Genomic DNA, 20127 nt, shown 5'->3' with positions numbered 1-20127 from the left:
CATATAAAGAGGAAAATATGCTAGTCATGAAAGTATCTGGTATAATTCTAATTTTGTATGTACATGCACATGTGAATATATTTGTATATAAAAATATTAGAAAAAATATATTAGAGTTACAGCATTACAAGTTCTAGTTGGTGAAATTATGAGTGATTTTTATGTTTTAATGTGGTTTTCTCTTTTTTTGATGTGTTGTACAATGACCACGTATTACAATTAAAATATGAAAAAGCAAACAAAGAAATAGGAAGTTAGAACATTATCAGTTGCAGCACTTGATGATCCAGATGTAAAATTGCCCTTAGAGATGAAAAGAAAGATTGTAGTAAGAGAGCGTATAGTAGGAACATCTAAGCTTTCTCTTTTTTTTTTTATCTTTAAAATAATTATTGGCTCAAATAGGGATGTTTACAAATTGAATATAAATCTCTAGGATCACTTTTTATGTGTTATATATGCTAACCAAACAAGACTTTGAAGGATCTTAAAGACAGAAAAGAGAATATTGCTAAACGTCTGATGTGACAAGTAGACAGTTACCGCGTCAGAGAATTCTGGAAGTTATCAGTGATTCTCTCACCCAAAGGTAACCCTGGATGTGAATGCTGGTAAATTACACTTCTGAAATTGACTTGTAAAATTCTGTGAAGTACAGCATAGAGTTGGTGCACATACAAAGCAGCAGATCCTCAGTTTAAATGGAATTATCAGAGGGTGTCTGTAAGCACATGGACAAGGGACAAATGACAGACATAAAGGATTTTCAAAAATCTTTTACAGAGTTTTATATACTACTTAAAAACTTTTTATTTTTTGTTTTTCCCTTTCCCCTTTAAACTTATTATTTGTATATATTTTAATGTTGCCTTGAATTTAATTCATATTTGATTGTTAATTCTTTAAAAATAACATGAAATATATTTTAAAAATGGATTTGAGAGGGTCTGTATGTAGCTACTAAACTATGCTGTAGTGTAGGAATCAGCAAACTTTTCCTATAAAGGGCTGACTAGAAACTATTAAAGGCTTTGTGGACTTGATACAGTCTTTGTTGCATAGCTTCTTTGTTTTGTCTTTGTTTGTCTTGTTAGTTAAGGATATACAAAAACAGGCTGAAGTTTGGATTTGGTCTTTGGGTCATGCTCTAGTATGTCTGATTGGGTCATTTTACTTGTCTGTTCAGTCACTACCAGTCATCAAAGCAAACCCAAGTCACCATTAGAATGGTGAAGAATGTTTTGTTTCGGATTGAGACTCAATTTAAAGCCAGAGGACAATGGTATGGGTAAATGGACTCCTCCCTCAAATGACCTAGATGTGTGTGTATTGACAGTAAAATGTATTCCGTATGCGCAGGAATGTGCCTCTTTGAGATTTAGTCAGACTTTCCCATGAGTGATAATTTCCTAAGATCAAGAGAATGTATTGGTCAGTTGTGAACTTTGACAATTTAAATAGAATATTGCTAATCTTGAAAGTGGTATCAAGGGAATTTATACTGATTTCTTGCATTTTATTTTATTTTTTTAAAGATTTTATTTATTTCAGAGAGAGTGTACATAAACATGGGGGGGGGGGGGAAGAAGCAGACTCCCTGCTGAGCAGAGAGCCTGATGTGGGGCTCCGTTCCAGGACCCTGGGATCATGACCTGAACTGAAGGCAGATGCTTAATCGATTGAGCTACCCAGGCGCCCCTGATTTCTTGCATTTGTAATTGTAAGGTTTGGATTATATTTTTACATGGTCACCTTAGCATGCCTTCCTTGAAAATGGGATTGAATGAAGTTCTTAAGATTAGACAAAATATATTTTGGCTTGAGTTTGGATGTAGTAATCAGTTTTATCTCTTTATTTTTTTACTTTAAGGAAAGGGATGATTTTCAAAGCAGTCCAGAAATTAAGATTTCTTTTTATATTAAATTTTAGTGTGAGATCTGTGGAGGTGGTAAGGATAATACTGCATTTCATGTAAGTTTTAGAAAATGCTTCTGAGTTCTTTCAAGATTAAAAAAAAAGTATTTCTCTTGTCTTCAGTTACATGTTGATAAGCATTCAATTATGATTCTACCTTGAAGTGAAATCTATTTGATTCTTAGATGCACATTTTCAAAAGAAATTGACTTTGGCTGAAGCTGTTGTGTCCATTAAACTGTGTATGGACACATACATACATGGTGGCATGCCTCATCAGGTTATTGTGGCTTCTCATTGCTGACAGCTGGCATGACAGGCCTGGTGTGTGGATGCACATTTCATCATTAAGAAGGGTGAGGCGAGGCCTCTGTTGGGTATGCCTCAGTTCTGTTGCTCTGCCTCAATAAACCCAGATATTGGCTTATTACCTTGGTTGATTTTTGTTATCATTCATTTAGTCAGAAATTGTATAAAGTGAAATTCTCTATATAGCTTTGAAATTCTTTTAAAGTTACACTCAAGAGATATAACTATGCCAAGATTGATAGACCTATATTTCTTTTAGCCAAGTATGATATTAAATTGGTCAAAATTTACTTGGCTGCTATTCCATTTCCCAAAAGGTTAGGAATTACATAAGCTTTAAGGCTGATTTCAAAATGTGGCAAGCAATAATGGAAAGATGGTTTTTCTTTTTCTTAAGAAATAATCTTTGTTAATTGTAGGATATATTTTGTAGTCTAGGTATTTCTGAGTTATTAAATCATAAAACTATACATGTTCTAAATATTTAAGAAATCTTACTAATGTAATTTAGTTTTAGGCTATTAATATTTTAGAAAATTAAATATTCTACTAGCTGTAAGTTCTGCTGGAAAGTCTATTATGCCTGTGAGGTCTGTATCTTGAACAGATGAGGAATCTTCTGGCGGAAAGCTGTATTTCTTAATACTTTTATTTTCTAGTGCCTCTACCTCAAGAGTTTTGTTGCAAGGCACAACTAAATGTCATAAGAGGATTCTCTTGTTACTTTAAGAGTGAGGTGAATTTTTCATGATTTCCTAGTTGTCATCAGGTGTTTTGGAATGGTAGCTTCTAAAATGGATGTAATAATAAAATTTTAATATATTGCCTTAGTTGAGAAAATATGCAATTTCTAGAGTTTGTTAGGGAATAATATAAAGTAGTTGAAATGGAAATATGTTGCCTGGAAAAAATCAGATTATTACAAAAATGTAAAATTAGTTCAATGAACAAAATTTATTGAGTATATAAAGTGTTAGGTTCAGACTAGCCACTACTGATTCTAAGACAAAAATGTTATATTTCCTTCTTCTTCAAAAGTTTGCAATCCATGAAACTGATGTATAACTCTGTATGTTAACTAACTGGAATTAAAATAAAAACTTAGAAAAAAAAAAAAACTTAGAATAAAGTTTGTTATCCAGTAGGGGAGACAGACCTATAAATACAGAGTTACAATACAATGTAATTAACACTGCAATAGGAATGCACAAAGGCCCCATAGGAGGACATCTACCCCACATTAGTGGGGAGAAGGACAAGTGAAGTCAAGGAGGGGATCAAGTCTGCTTTTGGGAACAAGATGGTGTTTAAGCTGAATTTTTATTTATTTATTTTTAAAGATTTTATTTGTTTTAAGTAGAGCATGAGAGAGTGTGTGCATGCACACAAGTTAAGGGACAGGCATAGGGAGAGAATCTCAAGTGGCCTTCCTGCCGAACACAGAGCTTATTGTGGAGCTCTGCCTTGCCCCCCGTGAGTTCATGACCTGAATCGAAGCCAAGAGTTGGACCCTCAACCAACTGAGTCACCTAGGTGTTCCTTTAAGCTGAATTAAAAACAACAACAACGACAACAAAACCCAGGTAAAATTGTCAGATGAAGAAATAGGACAAATACATTAGTTGGAAAGAACAGGACATGAGAATAAGAGCATGGAATTTTGGAGGAAATTGCAAGTTGGTCATCCTAGCTGTAATGGAGGGCTCGCGTATGGAGTTGGATAGGATGGTGAGAGAGAAAGTTGGTTAAACCTTACCCTTAGAGCTAGATAAAGCTACTTATCATCAGACTTCAAGTTTGCAAAGATCCTGTGGTGGTGGTTTGGAGTACAGATTTGAAACCAATCATGTTAGGAGTTTGTTATAGTTATCTAAGTTCAAAACATTAAGATGAAGCTAAATTAGTAGGAAGAGGAACCAACAGCTTGGTGAAATTATGATGGGGGATTGAAGGAGGGTGACAGACAAAAGGTCCAGGGTAACCTGGTTTCTGTCTTGGACCCCTAGGTTGCTGAGAGTGCTATTGTCCAAGATGTGTCATACATGGAAAGACTGGTTTGGGGTGACAGGAGGGGATGTTGGATGGAGATTGTGTTTTGCTTGTACTGAGTTTGAAGAGCATATAAGTGAAGGTGTCTGCTTGACAGTTGGGTTAACAGCCCTGAGCTGAGAGATCTAGGAGAGAGGGTGACCTCCCTTGATGAGAATCTACAGAGCAAGAACAGGGCAGGGTAGACTTTGAGCTGGTGGCCAGTGCTTGGGTGGAATATGGAGGAGCTGCTAGAAAGGTAAGACAAAAAGTAGGAGAGTATGACTTTCTGGAAGTCATACTTCCAGAAAAGAAAAGAAAAAGAAAAGAAAGCGCAAAGTGATTACAAAGTTTAAAAAATAGAAAAGAAAGCGCAAAGTGGTTACAAAGTTTAAAAACAAAACAAGACAATACTGTGTATCACCTTAAGCAACAAAGAGACTATTTCTAAATTAAGAATGCATTATAAGAAATTTCTTTTAGTTCAGAAAACTTTTAATGACCTAAATCTCATGTGTGTATGTGGAGTAAAAGGAATGTAAAAATTTAACTGTGTTTTGAGGTACTGGGGTGGCTCAGTGGCTGAGTGCTTTTGGCTCAGGTTGTGATCCCAGGATCCTGGGATTGAGTACCACATCAGGCTCCTTGCAGGGAGCCTGCTTCTCCTTCTGCCTATGTTCTACCTCTCTTCTCTCTGTCTCCCTCATGAATAAATAAATAAAATCTTACAAAAAATTTTTTAACTGTATTTGAAAATACAGCCATAGGTTCCTGTTCTTTTTAAAAGCATATATTTTATTACAAACAAAAAAGCAGGTGAACATAGATTATATGTAAACTGGGGAGTATAATATATGTAAACTGGGAAGTATAATATACTTTAATTTTCATTTTAAGACTGATTTTTTCAAATGTGAATTTAGTGCACATTCCAGTCTTTAAAGAGTCAAATGTAACTAACTGGTAAGATACAAACTAGTTTGGATCTATGAAATACGAGAATGAGAAAAATATACTGTGATTTTTAATAATTCCACACATATGCAAATTCTGCTGGTATTCATTTAATCCCCATTTGAGCCTCCTTACTAAATATTAACTTTAGTATGTATTTATACATGTTTTTGAAGTCTTATATGTTCTATTTTTAAGGTTGCTAATGGAATTTGTAAACTCTTGTATTATTGCATGCATGAATAGCTATTCAGTTATTTTCCTTAAAGAGTTCTGTAACAGTGTTTCTGTATCCTTGTACTTTTCTGACTTTATTTTTATTTTTTTACTTTGATAAAGTATGTAAATAGACATATTAATTAACATTTTAATATGATTTTATTTATTCGAGAGAGAGACTGAGAGAATGAGAGTAGGAGGAGGTGCAAAGGGGAAGGAGAAGCAGATTCCTTGCTCAACAGGGAGCCTCATGTGGGGTTCAATCCCAGGATCATGACCTGAGCCATAGGCAGACATTTAACTGACTGAGCGACCTTCACTGACTGAGCAACCCAGGTGCCCCTTGATATGGTGTTTTTAATTAGATTTGTTTTCCTAATATTGTAAGCAGATGTTAATATTAAGAAAGTTTACAAGGTTTTAAAAAAGTTTTTTTTTCTTAAGAATTTGTAAGATATTCTTAGCATCATGTATACAAAAGAAGATTTGAAACCACACCAGTAGTACCATTAAAAAGTAGCCTTTTCCACAAATGGATGTATAGATTTTAAAACAACTTAATTTTTTTCATTCACATAATTTTAAATCTTCTGAAGAAAAAGTAGATGTTCTCTTTCCTCTTTTACCACTTTGTCTTCTCTTACAGCATCATTTCAGAATGGCAAAGGAGAAAGGTGTCTGTTACTTTAAATCTTTCTTCCACCTCCTACTTCTTGACCATGTAGATCTTGATTTTCCATACTTGCTTGACACACATTCTCTCACACTCACTGCCTGTGAGTGTGCCAGCCATTTCCTGACAAGTTAGCTCTTAACTTCTCTTCCAGTAATTCCTGCATGAGATCTGTCTCAGGGTAGTCACTAACAAAAGTTTATTCTGGATATTATTTGTTAACAGCATTGAAAGAAAAATTTCACAGTTTGAATCTTTTGGTAAGATATACTTGAAACGTCTCAGTTTAATGAAGGGTTGTAGTTTCAACACTGCCTTACCTTCTGGCTTTAGGGGGTTTTAAAGTTGTTGTTTTTTTCTTTAAGATTTTATTTATTTATGAGAGACAGACAGAGAGAGAGAGGCAGAGACATAGGCAGAGGGAGAAGCAGGTTACATGCAAGGAGCCCAATGTGGGACACAATCCTGGGACTCCGGGATCACGCCCTGTGCTGAAGGCAGACAATCGCTGAGCCACCCAGGTGTCCCGGATTTTAGTTTTAATAATCCCATGGTGTGTTCAAGCAGACTTTTGTATTAAACACGCAATAATATTTTCTTTTATCAAAATATCATACTTAGCTTTATTTTAAATGTTTAGGTTTTAAAAATGTTTTCTTCAGTTCAACTAAGTATGTATTTTTATAGCTTGGGTGAGAATTTATTCACTTAAAAAAAGTTTGGTTGTTTCCAGCTTGAATTAAAGGCAGAAAGGTAGTATATGGTATATGGTTTATAGCGCTATAGAGCAGAATTGACGATGAAGTTTTAGTTTTTTGCATGTTTAAATTAGATTTATTTTGTTCTAATCTAGTTTTTTTTTATGTTTTTGATGTCAAACATTCAAACTCATTTTCTACTTCTGATTTAGGTTCAACCTTAAAGTGCAGTTGCAGATTCTAGCAAGTTTCATGCTCACTGGAGTTTCTGGAGGTGCAAAGTATGCTCAGAATGGACAACTTTTTGGTCGCTTTAAGCTTACTGAAACACTTTCTGAAGATACTTTGGCTGGACGGCTGGTGATGACCAAAGTCAATGCTGTTTATTTATTACCAGTCCCTAAAGAGAAGTTAGTACAGACCCAGGGAACCAAAGAGAAGGTTTATGAAGCTACTATTGAAGAAAAAACAAAAGAATATATATTTTTAAGGATATCCAGGGAATGCTGTGAAGAACTTAATCTTCGGCCTGATTATGACATACAGGTGTGTTTTGAAGTGAGAAAACTTAATTATGGTTGTCTATAGTATCCTTGTTAGCTGATACAATTCTTCTAGTTTGGCTTTCCATCTTCTGCCATAACCTGAAGTGCCGTTGACTTTGAACTGTTATGGTGGTGGGTGGATAATTAGACCTCTGGTAACTGTCAGAGAAAACCAGTTTGATAATTGACATCTACAAGGTTTCAGTCTTACACGAGGCCAAACTTTCTGATTAGAATTTTAAATCAGTAAATGAACAGATTAAAGGAAACTAAGGCACAACCAGGACAATTCTCATCTGAGTTGTGTCTGCTTGTGTTCTCTATTTATGGTTCTCCTCTGTCATATGTAACTGGAAAGCCAATGTGTCCTAGGCCTGGTTTTTATCACTTGAGAGATGATATTTCACGATGTTTTACTAATTTCATCAAGTATATTATTCATAGGAATATGGAGGAATCAGATAACCTTTATTTAGATATTAAGTGATTCACAAGTACTTCATTTTCTTTAGATGTAAAATGGGGTTAATAATGATATATACAGCATTGGTACTAGTAAATGAGATAATTTATGTAAAGTGCATATTGCAATGCCTGACACTGTTCTGTTGCTTTTCTCAACACCTTAAGTAAACAAAGCAAAATTAGCCATAATAATTCTTATTAAAATAGGATTGCACTTAAAAGAATCTCTAAACTTGGCTTCCCAAAAAGGTTATCTCCACAAAATCTTCAAGCAAGCTGCAAGCATTGATGTTTGTGTTCATACATTTTTTTAAAAAATGTTTATTTTGTGTTTCAGGTTGAACTTCAGTTTCAGTTAAATCGATTACCCCTCTGTGAAATGCATTATGCGCTAGACAGGATCAAGGACAATGGGGTTTTGTTTCCAGACACCACTATGACTCCAACCATACCTTGGAGTCCCAACAGGTACAGGAAAGGAGATGTCTCACTAAAGGAAGTCATGTTAATGTTAAGTTGAATCTCTATGTCAAGTAATGCCAATATGGTTTTATAAGTAAATTTACCATATTCTCCAGGAGCCATGTTTTAGTGAAGAAAGGAAAGTGAAAGAGCCTTAAAAGGAAACCTTTGATGTTCATCATGTACTTTCTTCACTTTTCCTCAGAGTCTAAATGAGTTCTGTTGTTTTTCTCAACACCTTAATTTGATAGAATGCCAAGTGATTCATGTATATTTCTGAGTATAAGTTGAATGGGAAAATTAGGACCTTTTAAAGTGTCTCAAACAGTTAATTTAAAATGATTTTTGAATATAGAAGATGTTTTTGTAATTTAGGAAAATGGAGAAAGTATCACAGAAGATAATATTTCAGAAACTGCTCTCATGTTAATGGTTGTATAAATATTTTCCTGCTTAAATTCACCTTGGCACAGCTTTATAAGTGTCTTTATAAGGGTACTTCTGATGTTTCCAAAATAACCATGACAGCTGTATGACTGCATCTTTCTTCTCATACTTTTTCCTGAGTTTTTATCTTCTTGGCCCTTGCTGCTACCCTGCTCATTCCTCCTTTCCTTTCCTTCCCTTTTCTTCCCTTTCCTTCCCCTTTCCCTTTCCTTCTCTGTTCCCTTTCTCTATCTTCCCTTTCTTTCATCTCAATGGCTCTACACAATAGAAGTTTATTTATTTACTTATCACCTGTGTCAATCCAGTCCTGGTCAAGGGGGCCCTGCTTCACCACTGATGGAGGCCCTAGTATCTTCAGTAAGTGGTTACCACGGTTTCATTCTTTGTGTTGACATGCAGCTGGCAGGCAGGGGAAGAATGAGCACAAGGGATCACATAGGAAATTTTTATGGGCCAGGCCTAGAAGTGGCATATATCTCTTCCCCTCACATTCCATTTCTTCCAGTTCTAAAAGTAGAACAAAGCACAGTATGCCTTACAACACAAAAACCAAATCATTTCTCCCTTATTTTGCTTCCCCTGACTATCCTTTTCCTATTCTTCTTTTTACTGCCAAACTTCTCAAGCAGGAGTTTATATGTTTCCACTGTACTTTATACTCATCCTGTAATCTCTGTTTTTCCACTTCCTCACTCTCCTGAAAGTAATCAGTGATTTACTAATTATAAAAGTCCAGTCTTCTCATTTCCCATTTGATTCACCTTCTCTGCACTCACCCCCCTTCTTCCATTTTTACAGCCAGTATGTAATTTAGAGCCGGATTATGTAGGTAGCCTTCTGGTTGGTCTTCTGTCCGGCAGTTTATGTTTCTGCTCTCTGGTCCAATACACATATTTCTTCCACAATTAGTTTGCTAAAATAATCACTTCATTTTAGTGATTATAAATCTCTGAAGGTGTCTCTTTGATATGTGGATAGTCTGAGCAGCTGAACCCCATCCTCTTGTTATGTGGTTCCTTTGACAGGGCTTTCCAACAGTAGCTTCAGATTTATTTTATTTTTTTCTAGTTGACTTCCCCCTTACCCCTCTAAATCCCCATGCTCTAGTCATATTGAATTACCTTGAAGTTTGTTTAATTGGCCCTATACTTAATTTCTTACAATTAAAAAAAATTGTGGTAAAATTTACATAACACAGAACGTACCCTCTAAACTATTTTTTTTTTTCCTCTAAACTATTTTTAAGTGTATATGCTTCAGTAGTATTAAGTATATTCACATGGTCATGCATCTTCAGAACCTTCTCATCTTATGAAACTGATACTTTATACCCATTAAACTCAGAGAGTCCCCCTATACCATTTTTATCTGTAAATGATTTTTTCTTCCTGAAGTAATCTTTGCCCAATACTGATCTATTTATCTACCTGTTCTTTAAGATTTAATACAATCCAAATGTTCTGTCCTTCAAGGAGATGAATCTGACTCTTTCATTATTCCAACAGAAATTTCTCGAGTATCTGCTGTGTGCTAGATTCAGTCACTTTTGTGCTTTTCAAGCACAATTTATCTCAAATGAATTTTTGTCACTTGTGTACATTTCTCCTGTTTTCATTATAGTCTGAGCTTTTTGAAGGAAGAGACCATGTCTCATTTATCTGTAAATCCTTAACAGTCTTACATGTTATTAATATATGACATATTTAAGTTACTAAGAGTTTCAAGTTTAGGAATGCCTGGGTGGCTCAGCAGTTGAGTGTCTGCCTTTGGCTCAGGCGTGAACCTAGGGTCTGGGATCGAGTTCCGCATCCGGCTCCCTGTGAGGAGCCTGCTTCACCCTCTGCCTGTGTTTCTGCCTCTCTGTGTGTCTCTAATGAATAGATAAATAAAATGTTAAAAAAAAAAGTTTCAAGTTTAAAGAAGGAAATTAGGGTTTCAAATGTGAGAGCATATCAGTAAACTTTTAGGCATGTATTTGATACGTTTACCTCTGAAAATTATATTGTATGTAACAGTATATTCAAATACCACTGACTGCAAGTGTTAACTGCAAAAGTAAGTAAGAAAATGTCAAGTAACAAAAAACTTTTGAGCAGGAAGAGATTCCATACCTCTGTAATTTAATGGTAACTAAAAGGTGTCTTTGGAGTATAGGAATATACTGAGAAACCATTAGCCATTTAAAATCTTTTCTGGGATAAGGTGGAATAAAGATAGATAAATGAAGTTGAGAAATTATTCTCGGGCATGTCGTCTGTAAATTAATTATGAAAATATATTAGACCAGGGGAAAAAGGGACTTTGAATCAAATCAATGTGGTTCAGGATTAAATAATTTTTATTCAGAATGAGCTCGAAGAGACTATATCATTTTAAACTGTGCAAATCAGGATGTCTTACCAGCATATGTATTGTAAGTCGTCTTTCCTTTATTGAGCAGGTGGTACACTAAAGACAACTTGTGCCCATTGGCCTCCCTCATTCATCACCAGAAATTATAGATGGTTTCTGGTCTGCTCTGAAGCACTTATTTACACTGAAGCAATTGATAGGTAGAATGGACTATAAAAATAAAGAGATAATGTATTAGAACTATACCTATAAATTTGTCATGAATGTCTTAGATTTATACTTTTGTATATAATTGTCTCATTTATAAGTTCTTTGAAGTCACTAAATTTGAAGGATTAGAGTGTTTTTTTAAAACTTTGTTTTTGAAAGTGTGTATTGATGGAGTAATGTGTCATTTTTTTGAGATTCTCAGAGAATGTAGTAATAGAAACTAACATTAATTGAGCATTTATCACTCAATTATTTTTCTGAACAGCTTCCATGTATTGTCTCATTTGACCTTAGAATGACCATCTGTTGCATGTTGTTATCTCCATGTATAGATAAAGAAGCCACTGGGGTCAAGTATGAATGCAAATAACAGTTTATTGAACTAACTGTGGCTTAAACAAGTAGAGATAGGCAGATGGTCTAGGACTTGCAAAGGCTCCATAGTACCATCAGGGACTGAAGTCTCTCCTCCTCTCTGCCATGGAGCATGTTGGTTTTATTCTTTTTGTCTGTTACTTCTTGATTATAAGGTGGCTGCTGCACTTTTGTTTACCAGGATCTCATTCTAGCCAGGTGAAGGAGGAAGGCAGAGCGGCAAGAGGGCTTTCTCCTGTTGAGGCTTTGTGTTTTGTTGATTAACAGAAGCCCTTCTCAGGGACCTCTTCTTATAAGCTCATTGACCAGAGTTGGAGCTCCAGAAGAGGAGGCTGAAAAATGGAGTGTTTTAGCTGTCTAGGCTCAGTAGTAGAGGAAGGCAGAGGAGATGCCATGAATGATTTGAGTTTCTCCAAATACATTATATGTAGACTTAATGATCACCTAATTTCCTCTTTTACAGAAAATGGAACATTGCTAGATGCTGGCAGAGTTATAAGTACATAGGATCTTTAATGAAGAGAGATTCTTTGAAGTAAAAAGCTTGAGCTTTAGTGAATGGTTTCCAGGAAATCTAGTGCAACTGGTCAGAGTACTTTTGTTTTTTACTTAAAAATCTTAAGTTTCAGAAAAATAAGTAATGGTATGTTTATGTAGTCAAAGTTTATTTTCTAAAGTTTTATATTTCCTTGGAGACTTTCATTTGTTTGAAATTATCTGTCAGTATATAGCATTAGTTACAATTTTTTAAAACTGAAAATATTAAGATTTTTCATGAATGAGTAGCTTCTTATTACAGTAGAGGGCAGCCTCCAAGAGAAGGGATTTTTCTGGTCTAAACCATGTTCTCTTCATGTAGGATTGTTTTGTAGGCATTTTGAATGTAAATTTTTTAAGTATCCCTTTACACACCCTTCCTATTTTGGATCACATCGCTATCATTTTTACCATAGTTGTTGCAATATTTAGTATTTTAATTGTAGTTGTGAGAAAGAATGCTGTTGATTCTCCACTTGGTTTGATCCCTTTTAGCATCTGCTGTTCATTTAAATCTTCAAAACTTAGCCAGTCATAGAAGGGACACTCGTAAGATAGATCCCATTACAGCAGCCATTTGTGCTACTATGACAGGTGTTCTCTATGCTGAAAAATAGAACAGATGTACATTATGTGTATGTGGGAAAATATTAGAAAACATTTCATATTGTTTCGCCTTTGATACTTTAAAAAAAAAAGATTTTATTTGTTTATTTGAGAGAGAGATAGTGACAGAGATAGTGAGAGAGCACAAGAGAGAGCAGGAGCTGGGAGAAGAGGGAAAAGCAGGCACTCCACTAAGCAGGGAGCCTGACTCAGGGCTTGATCCCAGGGCTATGGTATCATGACGTGCACTGAAGGCAGACTCTTAACCAACTGAGCCACCAGGCACCCCTCTTTCAAAAAAAGCAAACAAAAACTTATTTTCTGAGTTAAGAATGTTGTGAACGTTTACTATCTTTTAACCAGGAACACACAGGTTTTTCTTTGCCTCTTGTTTTATTTTATTTAATTTTTTTAACCTTTAAAAAACAATTTATTTATTCATGAGAGAGAGAGAGAGAGAGAGAGATGCATAGACACAGGCAGAGGGAGAAGCAGGCTCCATGCAGGGAGCCCGATGTGGGACTCGATCCCAGGTCTCCAGGATCACACTCCAGGCTGCAGGCAGCGCTAAACCGCTACGCCACCGAGGCTGCCCTGCCTCTTGTTTTAAATTTCACTAAAGAGAGCTTTCAGGGGACTAGAATTTGAAATTCAGTTTGTCTCCTTTTTACATTTTACTGATGGTACAAAGAAACTAATACTAATTTATTACCAGAAAAAAAAAGTTTTTTGATCTTTTTACGTAACAGAGGGAAATTACGTTTTTGAGACTTTGCCATTACTATTTATAGACTTGGTAGTGGCTAGACTAGGAGTGTGTGCTTTCTTTCGTTATCAAAATCTCTTTGCACTTAGAATAGGACACAGTAATTAAAGTGAATTTTGATCTACATGGTGCAGCACCCTGTACCAACTCTGTTGGGTAATTTTCTGAAAAGAATAAGCATTTGTTTTTGTAGATGCTCTGCTTCTTCAGTATTTTTAAGGGTTCAGTAAAATTTAAGATTCTTTTGTTTTGCTTATTTATAAGATGGATGCGTTTAAAATAAATTTTTGTTTTCTATAGACAATGGGATGAACAGCTGGATCCTCGGCTAAATGCAAAACAGAAAGAGGCTGTTCTGGCCATTACAACTCCACTTTCAATACAGCTGCCTCCTGTCCTCATCATTGGACCCTATGGGACAGGCAAAACGTTCACTCTAGCTCAGGCCGTCAAGCACATACTCCAGCAGCAAGAGACGAGGTGAGATGGTGGTATGTGTGCTCCAATTTCATCAGTAGGGCACAACCTCTGTTCTTATTGTGAGTACAAAGCTAAGGATAGCAAGACCGTTTAATTCAGCTTGGGAAAAAAAGACCCACACCCAAACCCCAAAGTACTAAAATTTGAATTCTTTTAAAATATACTGTTAAAAAATTGGCACTTTTAAATAGCCATTAGAACTCCCAAGTCTGCTACAAAATTGTAATATATGTTAGAGCCAAAGAGTTGGGTGCAGGAAAAAAGTTCTGTGTAATAGATTTAAAAATAATTTGGGGGAAAAAAATAATTTGGGGGAGCTTATTTCCTTTACAACTTAAAGAGTAATACAGTTTTCTGAAAACATCATTGAATAAAATGTTGAATGCTGAGTAGGTTGAGGGAAATGTATGATATTAAGATGGCCACTGCTTTTGTTTGGTATTATACTGCTTGAGTAGTTTTGTGTTTTATCATTCTTTTTATTTGCACCATTTATTTCAGCAGGATCCTCATTTGCACCCATTCTAATAGTGCTGCTGACCTCTACATAAAGGATTATTTACATCCATATGTAGAAGCAGGCAATCCCCAGGCAAGACCTCTCAGGTATTTTTTAAGGCTTATTATGTATCTGTATCATACTTTATTATTCTTAAGAAAAGGTGTCTGTAAAGATTTTAGTACCTTTGAGAACACGAAATCTTTAACTGTATTGGCATTTGGAGGTGATGCCTTTTGAAGCAGTCATTTAAAATCAAGGAAAAATTAAAAAAATCTTTGATCATTTCTTAAACATTAAGTAAAGAGAAAGACATCCTTTTTTAAGTTTTGTATATAAAAATGTTGTTACAATCTGAGCAGATTTTGATGTGTACCTCTAAAAGCCACTATCATGAAATAATATAAAAATGATTTATTTAAATTAAATTTAATTAAAATTCTAGGATATTTTGCATGGCAGAGTAGTCATGCAGTAGATATAAAATTTTGACTGTCATCATGCAGGTAATTTCATAGAAGCTACACTTTAGAGGAGCATGAAATACTGAAATGATTACTACAACAAAATGTAATTGACTGGTATTTACAACTCTTTGCTATCATTTAAGAGACAAAGTATCAAAGAAAAGTTTATGTTGATAGAGAAAGGTTGTCTTGAGTGTATATGGATATGAAATGTACTTAAGTACAGATTGTGGGGAATAAATCCTTTTCTTCAGAAAACAATAAAGAATCATTAAATGGTTGTTTATTACACCATTTTTGCTTTCATTGTTATATGAATTAATGTTTAGTTTTGCCATTTTACAAACTAATATGTCATGCCCTATGTTATTCGAATACAATTACTGCTTACAAATTAATTTCTAACCACACTTTTGAATCATAATCCACTAACTTTTTATTTCTAGTTGAGTCCAGGCATGAAAAAATGAGATTATGCTATCTAATTCTTAATAACCACAACCAAAGCTGTTTGAATGATTTTACAGTTGCATTAAAAAGAACAAATGAGAAAAAGGTGGTGTGGCCTGCTACACAGGTTTTTATGCCATACTTTGTTTTCACTCTGGAAGATAAATTAGAGCAGAAATAATTATTTTAAGTAGAATCCAGTTATATTTAATAAGAAAATATCACATATGTACAGTCACTATAAATGAAAATGCATTTTATCAGTGGTTAAATCATAAGTAACTAGTTTGCTTCAGATTCTAATCTTTTTAAGTCATAAGTAAAAACTCAGGCTAGTAGCAGTTTTGCCATGAGTGTTTTTTAGTGGAGGTGTTTGTTTTGTTTGCTTTTATTATTGGTGTGTGTGTTTATGTTTGTGTATGTGTGTGCTATGTAGGAAGTATGACAGCTTCAATTATCATAGTTTACTTGGCTTGGAAGCAGTGGAGTAAAAGCCCCCTCAAATCTTGATTGATTTAGGATTGGTCATTTGATTTTTGGGGCTGAAGAGCTGTTGTTGATAAACATGAACATCTACCATGTGACTAGCATTATGTTTAACTTTTCCCACTTAAAATTATGTTTTGGAGGTTATAATCCAACAGGTTATAATCCAGTGTGTAGAATAAGAAGTTACGTTTTAATAGGGTATATGTATAGTTGTAATGGTCTAGATACAGAAACTTGCTCTCTAGCAGAAAAATCTCACCTCTCCTCAAGCTTGAAGAGTGGTTTATTTAAATATAAGTTTCAAGTTATTCCATTTAGTTAAAAGGAATGAAATAAGAAAGGCTTGATTTTTTTCCTAAGTATTTTCTTTTTGTGGCCCTACATTTTCACCACTGTATATCTCTTTGAGAATGGTGTTAATAAAAAAAAAGAAAAAGAAAGGAGAATGGTGTTAACTTGTAAGTGTATTCCCTAGGAGGGTAGTGCATTGAATTATTAAAATTTATTAGTGCCATCTGTTATTACATTTACTCAGATTAATTTGTAATTATCCTGAGGGATGACAAACATGAGAGGTATGGGAGGGGTGGGATAGAGGAAATTAGCATGGTGGAGTCCTCTGGGGGAAATTAGTTTTATCTGAATTGTCCCAGGATGCAGGGGAAAGAACACAAGGGGGCACTAAGTGTCTGCACGTGACCTTGAAGGTGTGCTGTCTGTGGCATAAGACCCATGAAGAGTTTGCCTTCTACATCTTGTAGTCTCGAGTGGGACTGGTAAATGCCGTAAAGTGTGAAAATGGTCATAAACATTTAATACAGTAAATATGCTTAAATATGTATACTTATGGTTGAAATGTATAAAATTCTGTTGCTTCCAGGAGTTGAGTTTAAAATGCCAGGGTTGGAGGTTTTAGGAACCATTTTAGATTACATTTCATTTTGGTTTTTACTTCTTATTTCATTAGAATTAGTAGACTTCAAGGTATAGAAGGGCACCTGGTGGCTCAGTCCGTTAAGTGTATGCCTTCGGCTCATGGGATTGAGTCCCCCACATCGAGCTTCCTGCTCAGCGGGGAGTCTGTTTTCTACCTCTCCCTCTGCCCTTCTCCCCAGTCATGCGTGCACTCTCTTTCAAATAAATAAAATCTTAAAAAAAAAAATGTTGGGCCAGAGAGGAAAACACAGTTTCTGTGTATAGTTCTGAAGATTGGTAACTGGTTCTGGCTGACTTCTACTTTATCATTATCTATGGAGAGAGTATATATTTATTGCTTTCTGGGCAAATAGAATATATTTGTTGTTTTCTATAGATTTTCAAAGTAATAGATTATATTCTGGGATATTTCTGATTCTGATTCTGTAGTATCTTATGTAATAATATTTTGAGGGGTTATTATATATGAATTCAATAAATGAATAAAATTTCAGTGAATTAAAATTATTTAATACCAGATAATCTGCTACTTTAACAGTCATAATTCATATTAAGATCTGTGGATGGTTTCTTCCTAGAAATATGTAAATTATTTAATTGGTGTCACATTTCATACTGTGAGCTTGAAGGTGTCACTTATCACTGTTCTCCAGTTTTGAAAAGTGTTGCTTGTGTTTTGAATAGCCTTATAGGCAGTGTGTACCTTAAATGTTACACAAAGTGAAAGTACCAAGAAAGTATTTAAGTCATTTTGAAGTCAACACTTTTAAGGAATATAGGCTTAATGATTAAACTTTGTCTTACTAGCTTCAACTTGAGGTGACTTTCTAAGGTAATTGCAAAAAAAGTCAGTAGTGAGAATTTTAGAATTTCAATTTTTATTTTTTCTTTGAGGGAGAAGTGGTGCTTGGTATTAGTATTGATAAATAATTTGCAAAACCTTTTTTCCAGCTTTACAATTAAATGTTCATGTAGGAAAGTATGGAAAATATAGAAAAGAACAAGAAGAAAGTAAAAATTATCTATACTCTCAGCACACAGAGATAAATACTAACATTTTAGAGTTTAGTTTCTAGTAATTTCTATGTTTAAATGCACATATTTTAGTTAATGGAATCATAATTTGTAAATGATTTTCTTCAGATAATTGGTAAAATGAGATTTTTCATTTACTTAAGTAAATTCTGCTTTGTCTAATTAAACTTTTTTTTTTTTTAAAGGTTTCATTTATTCATGAGAGACAGAGAGAGAGAGAGACAGAGACACAGGCAGAGGGAGAAGCAGGCTCCATGTGGGGAGCCTGACGTGGGACTCAATCCCGGGTCCCCAGGATCATGGCCTGGGCTGAAGGTGGCGCTAAACTGCTGAGCCACCCAGGCTGCCCTAATTAAACATTTTTTATTAAGACCTAAAACAAAACAAAACAAAACAAAACAACAACAACAAAAAGACCTAAAACATGTTGTTTAATATTTTTACATCTTTTATTATTTATTTATTTATTTAAAAAAAGATTTTATTTATTTATTTGTGAGAGGAAGAGAGCATGAGCGGGGGGGGGGGGGGGGGGGGAGGGCAGAGAGAGAGGGAAAAGCAGATTCCCTGCTGAGCAGAGAGCCAGATGTGGACCTGGACCCCAGGACCCCGGGATCATGACCCCAGCTGAAGGCAGATGCTTAACTTAGTGAGCCACCCAGGTGCCCCCATATTTACATCTTTAGAAGTGATATTGGTTAGTTTTACTAAGGTTACTGTCCTTCCTATCAGAATAATGTTTTAAAATATGTTTCTTAATTTTTCTCTTCTAATTTATATTTAGGTGTATTTATTATTACTGTTATTTTTGCTTTGCTTAAAAGCAGTAACCAGTTTAAGTGTTTGATGAAGGTGAAAACACATTTTAGAATATCATAAGGTTAGGTTTTGCACATATTACATTTGAGCTGCCTTTTAAATATCCTAAAGGAGACAAATGTTAAATAAAAAGTTGGATATGCATCCTGGAGCTCAGAGATGAGGTCTTGGCTGGAGGAGAAAAATGTGAATTGCTAGAGTATTGGTAGTGATTGAAGCCATGGGTCTGGTTTAGATGGTCAGGAAAAGAACAGAGCCTGAGAAGAGAAATGTGTGGGGAGCCCTAACCTAGAGAGGAAGACAAGGCAAGGAGAAGCTGAGTCACAGAAGCTGAGGGAAGAGAGCGTTGCAGGCAGGGAACCACCATGAACTTATATGCTGCTAATAAGTCAAGCACTGTGATGGGCCTAGAGAATATCCCAAAGATTTAATAATGTAGACGTCTATCCCTTGATTGGACCCTACGCTCTCTGAAGTTCTCTTCTACTTCTTTAACTGCTTCTTGCCAATCATCTTTACTGTTTCCCTCTCCTTTTGCCTGCCTCTGAAAGTTGGGGGAGTCATCAGTCACTCTTCCAACTAGTTTCTTCTAGTCGCAAGGCTTAAATACTATCCCATTTGTATACTTCTTGTCCCAGACTTTCTCCTGAACTTCAGATTTACATATACCCCTGCTTATTGAATATCCCCCCTTGGATGTCTGCTGCTCAATTTGTCCACAGTTGAATTCTCAGCCCCCACTTCAGATCTGTTCCTCACTTTCACCATCTTTGTAAATACCATTGTCATTCATCTAGTTTGAAAGGTAAAGAATCATCCTTTCTCTTAAATCTGATTCACCGGTAAATCCCGTCAGCATTACTCTCAAAATATGTAGCGGATCCAGCTACCTTCACATCTTTATTGTTACCATCCTGGTCCAGGCTGTTAGTTTTTCTTGTTCAGAGCCTTACAGCAACCTCCTAACTTGTCTCCCTGCTTCTGTCCTCTGCCCCTGCCTCTGTTCCAGTCAGTGATGTGTTGCAGCCAAGCTTATAGTGGCTGTGAGGCGTAATCATGTACATGTCTTCCCAAGTTTGTGTTCATTAGCATCATGTTGGTGGCTTGAAATTGGCCATGGTAGTAGATTTTATACCATAGAAGTCAGCAGACACTACAGATCAGCTCCACCCCTTTCCTCCAAGCTGATTGTTCAACATTTACCAGCATACCACTGTCCAGCCCTTTCCTACCTCCCTAAACTATATATTCTGTCAGAGAAACAAAGTGGTCCTTTAACAACATAATTCAGATCATGTGACTGCCCTGTCAGAACTCTGATGGCTTTCCATTAAAATTAGAGTAAATCAAAGCCTTTATGAAAGCCTGGAAATCATGTGATTTGCCTTTGT

General features: G+C 35.4%; 1 protein-coding gene across 4 annotated transcripts in view; it reads left to right on the top strand.

Moving 5' to 3' along the window:
• HELZ (helicase with zinc finger) overlaps window positions 1-20127 on the top strand; it is a 159013-nt gene that overhangs the window by 73965 nt on the left and 64921 nt on the right. For 2 of the 4 annotated variants that reach the window (XM_072746776.1, XM_072746777.1), the window contains 4 exons: window positions 7009-7342; window positions 8144-8274; window positions 13862-14041; window positions 14546-14647. In XM_072746776.1, the coding sequence (XP_072602877.1) occupies window positions 7009-7342; window positions 8144-8274; window positions 13862-14041; window positions 14546-14647 (747 nt within the window). Of the gene's footprint in view, window positions 1-7008; window positions 7343-8143; window positions 8275-13861; window positions 14042-14542; window positions 14648-20127 lie in introns of all 4 variants that reach the window. The other 2 variants (XM_072746774.1, XM_072746775.1) reach the window with 1 other exon arrangement.

Source organism: Vulpes vulpes, chromosome 2 (assembly GCF_048418805.1).
Source record: "Vulpes vulpes isolate BD-2025 chromosome 2, VulVul3, whole genome shotgun sequence".
NCBI lineage: Eukaryota > Metazoa > Chordata > Mammalia > Carnivora > Canidae > Vulpes > Vulpes vulpes.
The sequence above is the reverse complement of the archived record's forward strand: the minus strand, read 5'-3'. Positions and strand labels throughout refer to the sequence as shown.